The sequence below is a fragment of the Salmo trutta genome, chromosome 38 (genome assembly GCF_901001165.1).
Source record: "Salmo trutta chromosome 38, fSalTru1.1, whole genome shotgun sequence".
NCBI lineage: Eukaryota > Metazoa > Chordata > Actinopteri > Salmoniformes > Salmonidae > Salmo > Salmo trutta.
The window spans coordinates 12303394-12317361 of record NC_042994.1 but is presented as its reverse complement, the minus strand read 5'-3'; the positions used below and the strand labels follow the sequence as shown (position 1 = coordinate 12317361).

Here is a 13968-nt window from a genome sequence, read left to right as displayed (position 1 = left end):
TCTAGTTTGCACAAGTGCAGAACTGAGCATATTTGGCAACAACTGTTTCTGCAACAAGTGTATTGATTTATAATTGGCACCAGAAATATGCAAACGGCTAGGCTGAAAAGTAAACAAGCTTCATGAATCATGCCCGGTGGGTGGAAAGATTTCCCGCATAATCGTTGAAAAGCAAGAGAAAGCGAGCGGCAATTTGCCTCTTCCACCGAACATGATGGTGTCACTTACAGTTGTGTCTGCCCAATCACAAGTCTCAAATTACATATTCGAATTTCTATTGGATGAGAGGTATTTCTAGATGTCCAGTAAAGACCACACGATTTTAGAATAACGTGTAGCTCATCTGAAGTTTTAATGGTTTTCATGTAATCAATAACATAATCTATTATTTTTATGTACATATGATGGATGTACTTTACTAGTCGACTTTGTGTGAATCGTTGGAAGGAATACTGGACCGCAACATTTGGGATTTCTTCTCGTTAACCCACTATGCTAGTTTAGCTAGCAGCAGCTTGCTTCCTTGCTAATTTCATGGGTTGCCTGTGTTGGTGAGTCTCTAGCTGGCTAGCTAATCTTAGCTAATGCTAGCAAGGTTAGCTTCAATGTTGTACAGTCAGATAGCAAAGAATAATTTTGTGTTATACCCGTTTCGAATATCACTCCCACACGTTTACTAGCTAGCTATTTTGACCGTTTGTTTATGCTAGCTAGTTAGCCTTGCTGGCTAACTAGCTAACAAAAATCCAGATGCTGGAATTTGAGACAAATTACGGTAGCTTGCTAATATGTGTTTATCTCTATATTTCTTACAAAAAAAATTATATGTGTAGTTAGCTATGATCTTTCATATTCTTATAGGATGTTGAAGTGGAAAAATAGAATGTTATACAAAGCCAATACTGAAGTAGGTTAGCTAGCTTGCTAACCCAACTAACGTTAGCTGATATGATTATGCTTCCTTTGTTTTGAAAAGGACCATAATAATGTTTGTTTCATCTGCATGGATGCACCATCTACAGCATTCAGGTGAAGTCATGAGTGGGACCAGTTGTAAAGCGAACGGCGCCGTCTATCCGGCCTCGACAACTGTAATGACCACGGTGAAGAAGCCGAAGATGGAGCAGATTCAAGCCGACCATGAGTTGTTTCTACAGGCCTTTGAAAGTGAGTTTCATGACTTTTCACTTATAACAGGAAGTAACGATTTTAAGCCAGGTGAAAATCTTTGAAAATGACCAATTGAGTATAATTTGGATTTTGTTACTGTTGTCTACTTTTCTCACAACTAATATCAATGACACTGACTAATATGAGGCCTATCTCTGACTAAATTTGATTAGAAAGTGGGCCTGGAACCATAACATGCATAGGCTATATATCTGTGCAGCTCTGTAATACGTTACAGCTCTGTAAATACATTCATACCACAATTCTATTAAATTCTTACTAAAATCAAAACAAATTGTTGAGCAGGCTATGATTATTGTTATGATGTATTTGCAGAACCAACTCAAATCTACAGATTTCTCCGCACAAGGAACCTGATTGCAGTAAGCAAATATTACATCCATAATATACATATATACAAAATGTACAGGTCCTTCAGAAAGTATTCAAACCCTTTGACTTTTTCCATATTTTGTTGTGTTACAGCCTGAATTGGATTACATTTCGATTGTGTGTCACTGGTCTACATAAAATAACCCATAATGTCAAAGTGGAATTATGTTTTTAGAAATATTAACAAAAAAATTTAAACAAAAAGCTGAAATGTCTTGAGTCAATAAGTATTTAACCCCATTGTTGTGGCAAGCCTAAAAAACTTCAGGAGTAAAACTTTGCTTAACAGGTCAGATAATTAATTGCATGGAATAACTCTGTGTGCAATAGTGGTGTATAATGTGATTTTTGAATGACTACCCCACACATACAATTTTCTGTAACGTCCCTCGGTCGAGTAATGGATTTCAAGCACATATTCAACCACAAAGACCAGGAAGGTTTTTCAATGCCTCGCAACGAACGACACCTATTGGTAGATGAATGAAAAAAGAATAAAAAACTGACATTGAATATCCCTTTGGGCATAGTGAAGTTAATAATTACACTTTGGATGGTGTATCAATACATTCAGTCACTACAAAGATACAGACGTCCTTTCTAATTCAGTTGCCGGAGAGTAAGGAAACCGCTCAGGGATTTCACCATGAGGCCAATGGGGACTTTAAAGCAGTTCCAGAGTTGAACCTCTTAGATGTAATGGCAAAACTTTTATTTCCACCTAAATAGACAAAAGGAACTGCTATTCATGTGTAATTACATGATTCTGACATGCCAAAACATGCTATATTTGGAAGACATCTGGGAGATTGAGGAAATGATCAGAAGATAGATAGGAGTTACATAGTTTAGAATACACAAGATCAAGCACACACAAAATAAAAATGACATTATTTTGAAAGTAATCTTTCATTGACAAGCTATAAGTGAATTATTGAGGCCCAGAGCTGGAACAGTATCAGAAAAAAATGAGATTGATAGACCTAACAACTTGAAATGGGCAGATGTTTTAGTAAGTGGTGTTAGGTGTGGTCACAGGACATTTCCAAGTGTGGTCACAGGACATTTCCCTAAACTTCTTCAAAGTGGCAAATGTCTGTAAATTAGATAATTCCAGTGCTATTACATATTTGCAATCCCTAAATGCTATTCGTTCAATATAAAAACAATTTATACCATATCAACCTCACTCAAACATTGTGGTGGTGTTATGTGGTATCCAGGGTACATTCAAGTGTCCTTTCAACCTCTCCAAATTGTCAGAATGTGGTAATTGCACTGTTTTTGCACACTGGATGTGCCTAAAAGTTATTTTTCACTCTAAAAACGAAATTTCTACAACACCAACCTCTCTCAAACATTGTGGTGGTGTTGGGGGACATACAGGGGATATCCAAGTGTTTTTTTCGACCTCCCAAGTGCCTGAACGTTTAGCCTAGGCATGTCCAATGTATTGGACCAACATACAAGTGAACTGTTTACAAAAACAATATAAAAGCAACAGATATACATTCAAAAATACATAAAAATGTCTTATCAAACACAAAGTTGGTTACACACGAAGTTGGTTACACACGTGTCCTTCACTAAAAACGGTGCAAAAATAGAAATAAGCTGAACTATTTACAAATTACATTAGTTTTCGTTTTACATCCCAGGTCTAGATGATTAGATTTCACTTTCAGCATAGCTTGTGCATGTTGTGATAGTCTTTGAAGCAGTCCCTCTCTGCCAGGAAACAAAAAGCGAACTGGCATTTTAGACAGAAAATCTGACATTTCACCCTTTTTCCTCCCAAGGTGTTTTGTACAATACTTGCAGTTCTTCCTTTTGTCTTTTGGCATGTGTGTTGGATAGTGGCGCTCACCTTGAGTGGGGGGGTCTTGTGATGGTTGTGAGGTTGCTTTGGGCCCCCAATTCAGCCATTTCCAACACCAGCTGCTCTCTGAAGGCCAACTGGGAGAGAGGGGTTTGACCTTTTTTGCTTTAGACATCTGCTTGTGGAGAATGGAAGCATTTACTGTAGCAATAAAAAAAAGTCTTATACCACTTCCTGGTCTTGTGGAGGACCTGGTAGGAGCCTGGTATTAGCCTGGTACTAGCCTATCAGAGCATCAGATAGGTCGACACCCCCCATGCTGGCACTGTAATCCTTCACAGAAACAGGAATGGGAACATTCTTCCTTTTTCACCCTTCTTGAGACATGGTTGTTATTGAATGCCTTATGCTGTGTGGTGAACATGGTTACTTCCCTAGTGTCCTTCCATTTCACAAAAAGCAGCTTGTTATTTCTGATCCAACGTATGGCCCCCCTCTCCGCTGTCTTTGTCATGTCGTTTACCTTGGTCTTGGGGAAATCGATTCTGTTAGGACGAATACTGCCACAAGCCCCTATTTTCTTTTTCAATAGGTCTATGAAAAGTGGGGTGATTGACATAGCAGTGGGGGGGTGCTTGCTGGGGAGGGGTGGCTCCCAAACGTCATCATCTAAATCATCTGTATCCTCCACTCTGTGGTAAATAAAATAAAGAGATATATTTATATATCAGTAACACTTTGGAGACAAAGGCAGAGGTGAGAACCACAAATAAGCAATGGCCATGAGAGTTTAGTGGCCTTTCCAAAGTTACAAGGATGAAACTTAGAACCGCAAACGGTGAACTAATATGAAACAGACCATAACAAAATGAAACATTTTGACTCTCGGGGCTAGTGATCAATAATGGTAGGTCACAGGGGAGGCAGGTAGCCTAGTGGTTAGAGCGTTGGGCCAGTAACCAAAAGGTTGCTAAATTGAATCCCCAAGCTGACAAGGTAAAAATCTGTCGTTCTGCTCCTGAACAAGGCAGTTAACCCACTGTTCCTAGGCCATCATTGTAAATAAGAATTTGTTCTTAACTGACTTGTCTAGTTAAATAAAGGTTAAATTAAAAAAAACTGCTTCCAGGTGTGTATAGACGTATTCCGTGTTTATTATGTTTATGCTTCACAACGCTAACTGCAATGGAGGTAGCAGCCATCTTGAAATGAGGTCATTCGCTTGGCCTGCCCTTATACATTCGTATGCCCATATATGGTAATAAGCAATACCAACGATTTTAAGGCACAGGTCAATAGCCAAGATACTCAGCTTTCCGCAGACACCCAGCTTTTGCAGATAGGGGCTACCGTTCTCATACCAGACTGAATTGAATAAAACAAATCAAATATACTTACACAGAGAGACTCATAGTTGTAATTGCTGTGATTGTAACTTGTATTGACTCAAGGGGTTGAATACTTATCTATTCAAAATATATTAGTGTTTTATTTTCCATAAATGTGATTATTGTTTATACATTTTTCTTCCACTCTGACATTATAGTATTTTGTTTAGATCGTTGACAAAAAATTCAGTCCATTTCAAAACACAACAAAATGTGGAAAAAGTCAAGGGGTGTGAATACTTTCTGAAGGCACTGTGTATATATAACAATAGATATATACATGTAATTTTCTTTTCTTTCTCATTTTCACAATGTCTGGTATATTAATGATTTACCTCCAAATGCTTCCATTTTAGCCTATATTCTTGCACAGGACTCTTACCTTCATGACCCACAGAAACACTCGAACAAATGCCAAAAGGTAACATATTGTTCTCTGATTGATCTGAAAGGGATCAGATTATTTTTATGTGGTAGACATTAAGACATTAATCAGAGATGGTATAAAGTAGAACCTCAAAGATAAGAACCTCAAACTTACAGACCGGACGGTAACCAAACGGTTAATATCAAACCGGGGCATGTATTAAATGCAAAAACCAACTTATGTAGGCTACACACAAGCGTACACCTTGCTTACACGTGTAATTACGCTATCTATATTTTCTATAAAGGTAGATGCGGTTATCGAGATGATTTCAAAGTTACGGACGGCCATTTTATGGACCTCCATTCCCGACGTGTTCATATCTTTGAGGTCCTACTGTACTTTTTTTTATTTTTTTTATCTCATCAATGTTAAAGCCACTTCTAAGGTCTTAAGCTGTGCTTGAACTTGTGTGCTCAGGAAAACGTTCAAGGTGGATGACATGCTGCTCAGAGTTGAGAAGATGAAGGGAGAGCAGGAATCTCACAGGTAAGAGTTAGGAGACGTAACATATTATAAGACGTATTATACGTTTTAATGGTTCGTACATGCTTATAATAAGTTATAAAGTATTGAGTCATATAGTTATAGTTTTTCTTTTAAATGTATTTTATTTTAGGTGTTTTCACTTTATTTAGACAGTAAAGTAATCAGAGGTGGAGACTGGCAAGTAGGAGAGAAACAGTGGGAAGGGTGGGGAGCCTTATGTGACTTGTGCCTGGGAGTGTTACCACAGCTCTGCATCTTTTCTGACTGTATTACTGCTGTTTCTTCTAGCCTGTCCTCGCACCTGCAGCTTACCTTCACTGGATTCTTCCATAAGGATGGTATGCCCATCAATACTCTCCTGTTTTGCACCATGTTCAAATGCAATGTATTTGTATGCCTTATACCAATGTGTTGGTGTGATATTTGTACAAAAACGAAAGACAAAGGATGAAACATAAGACACTTTTTTTTCTCACTTTCTCCCTCTCACAGAAAAGCCATCTCAGAATTCAGAAAACGAACAAAGCTCGGTCTCTCTAGAGGTGCTACTTGTCAAAGTCTGCCATAAAAAACGAAAGGTAAAAACAAGGCTTTGTTTCTCTCTCACATTGTCTCAATCAAGTGAAATTGTTTATAAACCAAACTCCTAACTCACCTCCTAGCTAAAATCCTAACTTTTGTCCTTTAACATCGTTTTCCATAGGATGTCAGCTGCCCGGTGAAGCAAGTGCCTACAGGTAAAAAGCAAGTGCCTTTAAATCCTGACTGCAGCAAACAAACCAAGCCCGGTTCCCTGCCCTCCCTGCTGGTGTCCAGTAACGAGTTTGAGCCCAGCAACAGCCACATGGTCAAGTCCTACTCGCTCCTGTTCAGGGTCTTACGCACCGGGAGGAGGGACATGAACGGCCTTGTGAACGGCGAGGCCAACGAGAACATAGGCAAGTAGTTGTAAAAACACCCTCATGGATGTTGGATGACTCACTAAAATCGAATGTCTGTGTTTGTTTGGAGAGAAAACAGATTAGTTGTAGGGAGACTACCTCATGAAGGTAGTTGAGAGAATGCCAATAGTGTGCAAAGCTGTCATCAAGGCAACGGGTGGCTACTTTTAAGAATATAAAATATATCTTGATTTGTTTAACACTTTTCTGGTTACTACATGATTACATATGTGTTATTTCATAGTTTTGATGTCTTCACTATTATTCTACAATGTAGAAATTAGTAAAAATGATGAACAACCCTTGAATGAGTAGGTGTCCAAACTTTTAACTGGTACTGTATATATAATATGGCAACCATTTTGTTTTGATGACGTGGCATTATATTCATGAGGCAAATGTCTAATTTTTGTTTGTTTGGTGTCTTTGCATGTTTAGATGTGACAGAGGTGCCCAGCAGAAAGAAGAGAAGCTCCGCCCACAGAGAAGACGGAGAGACCACAGAGACCTTTGTTGCACAGATGACCGTCTTTGACAAGAACAGGTAAACAGCATACCATATATGGCAAAATGGTAATCATTTATCCCCAGGTGGCAACTGTCATTACCAAGTTGCTGCTGCACTTTGACCTCAAGGATATTTAGCCACTTGTGAGTGGCTTTTTAAGGTGCTATAATATCTGAGCCCGATTTCTGAATTGAAACCACAACCACATATATTCTATAACTGTTCACACTCAATGTTAAATGCATTACTCAGAGCGTCTAGTTAATAGGGGACCTCTTGTCACGTGCAGGAGATTACAGCTGCTGGATGGGGAATATGAAGTGTCCATGCAAGGGATGGAGGACTGCCCCGTCAGCAAGAAACGAGCCACATGGGAAACCATTCTGGATGGGAAGGTGAGTGTGCCAACCTAGCAGGCTTTGGTTTCAGACCAGCACTAAAAATGCCTGGTTTAATTACACTAATCAGTCTTGACAAGCAGTTGATTAATTGAATCAGGTGTTGTTGTGCAGAGCTGAACCAGGTGTTGTGCTGAGCTGGGCAAGCTGTTGTTTTAATCAGTAGCTCTCCAGCACCAGGGTTGGGGACGACAACTAAACTATCAGTAGGACACTCCACATCGAAATGTGTGTATGATGGTACTGAGACAATGTTTCCGGCTCTGCTCCCACAGAGGCTGCCACCGTTCGAGACGTTTTCTCAGGGACCCACGCTGCAGTTCACTCTGCGCTGGACAGGCGACGCCAGCGACAAGTCCACAGCCCCCGTGGCCAAGCCCCTTGCCACACGCAACTCTGACGGCTCCAGCCCCATGGAGAGCAGGCCCAGCACACTCAAATCTGCCCCCCTGGGTAAGAGACACAACACACTCAATAGCAACTTGCTTGGCTTTTACCCAAAAGGAACAACACATTTTAACCTCCCATTTAGATACACTCACAACAATTTCAGTATACTGTTCTCTTGCCTTGACGTGACTCTAAATGTGTGTAGCTAAGGCTGGGTTTACACAGGCAGCCCAATTCTGATCGTTTTTTCATTCTTTGGGGTTTTGACCAATCAGATCAGCTCTGAAAAATATCTGACGTAAAAAGATCTGATATGATTGGTCAAATGGCAAATTAGCGAGGGGGGAAAAAATCTGAATTGGGCTGCCTGTGTAAACACAGCCTTGGTCACCATCTAACCAATACTAGAGCCAAAAATATACTATGACTTTAACTGTGTAATAAAATTGACCAGACCGACATGCAGCTGCATCACTAGCACAACGGTGTCCCTAAAAATGTTTTTTTTTCTATGTAATAACCTCTGACTCCTTCATCTGTCCTTCCCCTCCCTGTTGTAGCTGTGAAGGCCTCTGTCAGCACAGACATCCAGATGAAAAAAGAACAGATCCTGTGTGAACCCAGGCAGAAACTGCGTATATTTTACCAGGTCTGTTTATGCACCAATATGAAATGTTTCACAGTGCTTTACATAGTAAGGGGGAAACTCGCCTCATCCATCACTAATGTGTAGCAGACGCCTGGTTATGATTATCATGATACAGCTCTAGGTACAGGGGAAGAGTAGCGTAATATACTTAAATGTAAAACAAAATCTTGTTTCAGCATCACTCAGAATGGTTCACTTATTAATAAACCAGTAACGGACTTCCATCTTTTTGTCCCATGGCAGTTCCTGTACAACAACAACACGCGGCAGCAGACAGAGGCTAGAGACGACCTCCACTGTCCCTGGTGCACTCTGAACTGTAGGAAGCTTTACAGCCTGCTGAAACACCTCAAACAGTCCCACAGCCGCTTCATTTTCAATTACGTGGTGAGAGACTAGGGCTTTGTGTGTGTGTGTGTGTGTGTGTGTGTGTGTGTGTGTGTGTGTGTGTACAGGATTCCTATGTTTGAACGTTTTCCTATTTCAGCACGCTTATAGGGAAGGACATTCAACAAGCGCAGCACTTACACAAATGACTGATGATTAGCTGAGTGAATTTGATGATAAAAAAATGGTGTGGGCTGTTTTGTTAGACTTCAGTGTGGCTTTTGACATTATCAATCATAGTTGGCTGCTGGAAAAACGTGTTATGGCTTTACACCTCCTGCTATACTGTGGATAAAGAGTTACCTGTCTAACAGAAAGAACACAGAGGGTGTTCTTTAATGGAAGCCTCTCCAACATAATCCAGGTAGAATCAGGAATTCCCCAGGGCAGCAGTCTAGCCCCTTACTTTTTTCAATCTTTGAGTAAAGCCAGTGTATCTATGTATGCAGATGACTTAAAACACTATACACGTCAGCTACTACAGCAACTGAAATGACTATAACACTTAACAAAGAGCTGCAGTTAGTTTCAGAGTGGGTGGCAAGGAGTAAGTTAGTCCTAAATATTTCAAAAACTAAAAGCATTGTATTTGGGACAAATCATTCACTAAACCTCAACTAAATCTTGTAATCTGGATAATTGAGGTGACTAAACTGCTTGGAGTAACCCTGGATTGTCATGGTCAAAACATATTGATACAACAGTAGCTAAGTTGGGGAGAAGTCTGTCCATGATAAAGCGCTGCTCTACCTTCTTAACAGCATTACCACAAAGAGGGAAAATTGCATTTGGCTCAGAACAGGGCAGCACAGCTGGTCCTTGGATGTACACAGAGAGCTAACATTAATAATATGCATGTCAATCTCTCCTGGCTGAAAGTGGAGGAGAGATTGACTTCATCACTACTTTTATTTATGAGAGGTATTGACATATTGAACACACCGAGCTGTCTGTCTAAACTACTGGCACACAGCTCAGACACCCATGCATACCCCACAAGACATGCCACAAGAGGTCTCTTCACGGTCCCCAAGGCCAGAACAGACTATGGGAGGTGCACAGTACTACATAGAGCAATTCTGTAATAAATGTGTTGTAATGTTTTTACAATAGTATAACTGCCTTAATTTTGCTGGACCCCAGCAGCTAATGGGGATCCATAATAAATACAAATACAATTAACCTATGCTAATTGGTCTTTTGATTAACCCTATACAGGTTAAAAAAACAGTTAAGAACAAAGAGATTTTAAAGCCATCTACTACCAAGTACCTGGCATGCTATATGTTGATTATTTGAGTTTGATAAATAGTTAATTGAATTGAACTGTGTGTCCAGCCTCACCCTAAAGGTGCTAGGATAGACGTGTCCATCAATGAGTGCTACGACGGCTCCTACGTGGGCAACCCCCAGGACATCCACAGCCAGCCCGGCTTCGCTTTCAGCCGCAACGGCCCCGTCAAGAGGACTGCCGTGACACACGTACTGGTGTGCAGGTAAAGAAGGCGTCTCCTGTCTCCACTTTCATCTCACTGGCTCTCACCCTCAGTCAACCCGTAGCAAGGATCGCATGTCAGAGTCAAAGCACTGAAATAAAAAGATGAACTTGGCTATGGTCAGCCTCCTGGGTTATCATGTGAAAGGATTTTAGTTTTTGTATTTGCTGTATGTTTAAAAAATAAAACTGCTGTTTTGATTGGCTAACGTATTTCATATATCCTCACTTGGATGGTACCATCACAGCCGTAGGGCTAGCTGAGAATGTGTACACGGGTACTATTTGTCCACTAGCTTGCCTGCGTGTGTGTACCTAACAACAGCCTCTGACCCCTAATGCATTGCTCCTGTCTTGTAGGCCCAAGCGGACGAAGCCCAGCCTGTCAGAGTTCCTGGAGTCTGAGGATGGGGAGCTGGAGCAGCAGAGGACCTACGTGAGCGGACACAACCGCCTGTACTTCCACAGTGACAGCTGCATGCCCCTCAGACCCCAGGAGATGGACGTGGACAGCGAGGACGAGAGAGACCCTGAGTGGCTGAGAGAGAAGACCGCCACGGTCAGTCCCTCTGCTCACACTGTCACTCAGACCGAGATTATGTACAATGGAGTAGAACAGAAGTGAATAAAAAAAAACATAACAATGACTGCCTGATGTTTATACAGAATGGCCCATATCTTAACTTGAGATAGATGCATGTCAAATGAGTATCCCATTGATGTCAATGTATGAAATTCGAGCATCTCAAGATAGGATTACACCCTATATGAATCCAACAGAAATGAGTGTCGGCTTGAACTACAGCTGGGCTTTGCTTCCCTTATACTAAAATGTACCTTCTGGTTGTGTTGGTAGATTTTGGTCTTTGCGTTGACTAATTTATGAGTTTTCCACCCACAGCAACTGGAGGAGTTCACAGATGTCAACGAGGGCGAGAAGGAGGTGATGAAGCTGTGGAACCTGCACGTCATGAAGCATGGGTATGTACCTAAAAGCTGTGGGTATGTATCTCTAATCACTAGCCTCTTACGGCACTATAGTAGATATCTTAGAAATACACATACAGCCACATCACCTTGAAGAGCTTACCTCTTAACATGTGCTATAGATGATGTCTAAGTAAGGATAAAAACAGTCATCCTTATGTTACTGTAATTTAGAAATCCACATAAAGCCATGACACTTTGAGAGTTTACATCTAACATGTGATACAAATAAAGTAGGATAATGTATTTAAAAAGTTGTCCTTAATCTGACTCATTCTCTCTAGTAAATCAGTATTCTAACCTCATTTCCTCCCGTTGTGTTCTGTTTCCTGTCCGTATCTAGCTTCATAGCCGACAACCAGATGAACCAGGCCAGCATGCAGTTCGTGGAGAAGTGCGGCGCCTACATCGCCCGCCGCAACCTCTGCCGCAACTTTCTGCTGCACCTGGTCAGCATGCACGACTTCAACCTGGTCTCCGTGGCCACCATCGACCGCGCCATGTCCCGCCTCCGCCACATCCAGGAGGAGCTGCCCGACGCCGGGGCGGACGACCAGGCTGACCGGGCCCTCATGGAGGGCGCCTGCAATGGCACCGCAATCGCCTGCAGCTCTGGCGGGGGTGGTGGGACCAAGCACGGCAAGAGGACAAAAAGCTCCGTGACTGACTGATGAACTGATGGCATTTGGTGGCAGCAGTCGATCCGACCCATTCATTTTCATTTTTATAACTGTCACCCTTGGTGCTTAGCTAGGTGGGACGAAGACGTCAATGGCGGATTGTCTTGAATTGACTCAAGACATACAAATATAGCTACACACACAACACAGGCATATGAAGACTCACTATAATGTGAGGTTTTACCAAGTCATTATGCACCGTAGCCAGGTTAGTGATTCTTGGTGGTTTCGGGGGTGTGAAGAAACTGGGGGAATCACTTGAAAGGTATTGTAATCATGGTTTGACTGCCTTTGTTATCACATTGTAATCAGAAACTGTATTGAGTGGATATACAGTAAGTCATGCATATTGGTAACATTGTCACTCCTGATGATCTGTATCACATAACCCTGTCTGTTTGGCTCTAATGGTCCTTTTAGTTGACTATTGTTTTAGCACTTGGTAATAATTTGTATTAGTGAATTGTTTTAAACTTGAGTTGAATTACCATTTTTATTTTATTCTGCGCAACTGCATCAATTGTCAGATTCACCCCGTCTGTCTTGAATCCCCTGAAACCTTATCAGGATTTTATTTGATGTATGTTGTTTCTCATGTTTCTGTTGATACTATCTTGAGTAATGGAGGATCAGTGGACTCTGATATTTTCCACACGACCGGATGCTACTCTCTGCATCCATAGCTTGAGGATATTAAGCCAAGATGAACCACAAACTGCCAGCACACTCATCCTTTTATGTAGACTGCTTAGCTCTTTTACAGGGGTGTGTTCACTAGGAACCCAGCGGAAGCAAACAGGACAAAACGGGGAGGGACCTACCTGCATTTGTCCAATAGGAAATTCTTGTTTTTGTTGCAAAAAAGTTTTCTGTTGTGAAATGTTTTGCCACGGTTTGCTACTATGTGCACTAATGAATACACCCCAGATAACAGAACTACAACCTATGGACGTTTTATGACATGCTGGAACCTGTATTATGGTTAACTAGGCTTGAGGGACATTGGGAACTCAAGCTGTTTTTGATGTTCATTTATGTTCATAAACGGGTGAGATGGGAAGTGTTGGACAACACTCCTTACAGACACTTTGTATACATTGTAATAATGTCAATATCTAGCTATATCCCATTGTGAACTTGATTATCACTGATTATGGACATGTGGGATTTTTCTTCAAAGGCAATATGCTGTTTGTTCATTGGAAATGGGTCCTAGTTGATACATGTCTATCCTACTATTAGGCTCTGTTTAAATGCCAAAGGGGGGTGATTTTCAGTAAGTCTCTCAGTTCTGTGTACATTTTTTGTTGTTGCATCATTTCAAAACTTTAAATGACAAGCGGTGTATAAGCCTTAGCTGTGTTTTTGTGTTGTGTGAGTGCACAAATTGAACAAAAGCAGTAGTTTTGGTGCTTCATTGAACACCTTTTCCCTCAACTCCATGGACCAGTCTTTTACTTCCTTGTACCTTTATGCACGTTTTTGTTCGGCTGGATATAAGGGTAGAAAACAATCAATTCACCATATTGTCAAACCACCGTTGGAAGTCGTGAACTATGTTATAAACTTTGGAAATGGGGATTTTATATTTAAAATAAAATACATTTGACCTTGTCAGTTTTCTTTATTCAACTGATATCAACATTCATGAAAAATATAGAATATTTGAATATGTTCAGAAAATGTAGGTTAGCCTACTACCAAAGATTTTGTAATTAGCATAAAAACCTTTTTATAGAATTTCTGCAACTACAGTGCATAGGGGTGGGACCAAATATTCGTCACGTGGTACTCAAATTACTGTCTGATTGGTTGATCTGTGTTTGGCGCGTCTATTTGAACATACG

At 40.9% G+C, this 13968-nt stretch overlaps 1 protein-coding gene across 2 annotated transcripts; it reads left to right on the top strand.

Annotated features, from left to right (window-relative positions):
* The first annotated feature begins 266 nt into the window (after positions 1-266).
* Positions 267-13735, top strand: LOC115178041 (polycomb protein suz12-B). Of its 2 annotated transcripts, XM_029739060.1 has the most exons (17): positions 267-551; positions 1023-1167; positions 1507-1553; positions 5127-5191; positions 5618-5686; positions 5975-6024; positions 6179-6264; positions 6390-6624; positions 7066-7171; positions 7425-7530; positions 7809-7986; positions 8484-8572; positions 8816-8959; positions 10298-10455; positions 10815-11013; positions 11356-11456; positions 11785-13735. In XM_029739060.1, exons 2-17 carry the CDS (start codon positions 1038-1040, stop codon positions 12110-12112), a joined length of 2091 nt encoding a protein of 696 aa, XP_029594920.1. In that variant the 5' UTR covers positions 267-551; positions 1023-1037; the 3' UTR covers positions 12113-13735. The 2 variants fall into 2 exon arrangements, with proteins under 2 accessions (XP_029594920.1, XP_029594919.1); XM_029739059.1 differs by lacking the exon at positions 267-551 and having other exon boundaries at positions 993-1167; positions 11356-11435.
* The last annotated feature ends 233 nt before the right edge of the window (positions 13736-13968 follow it).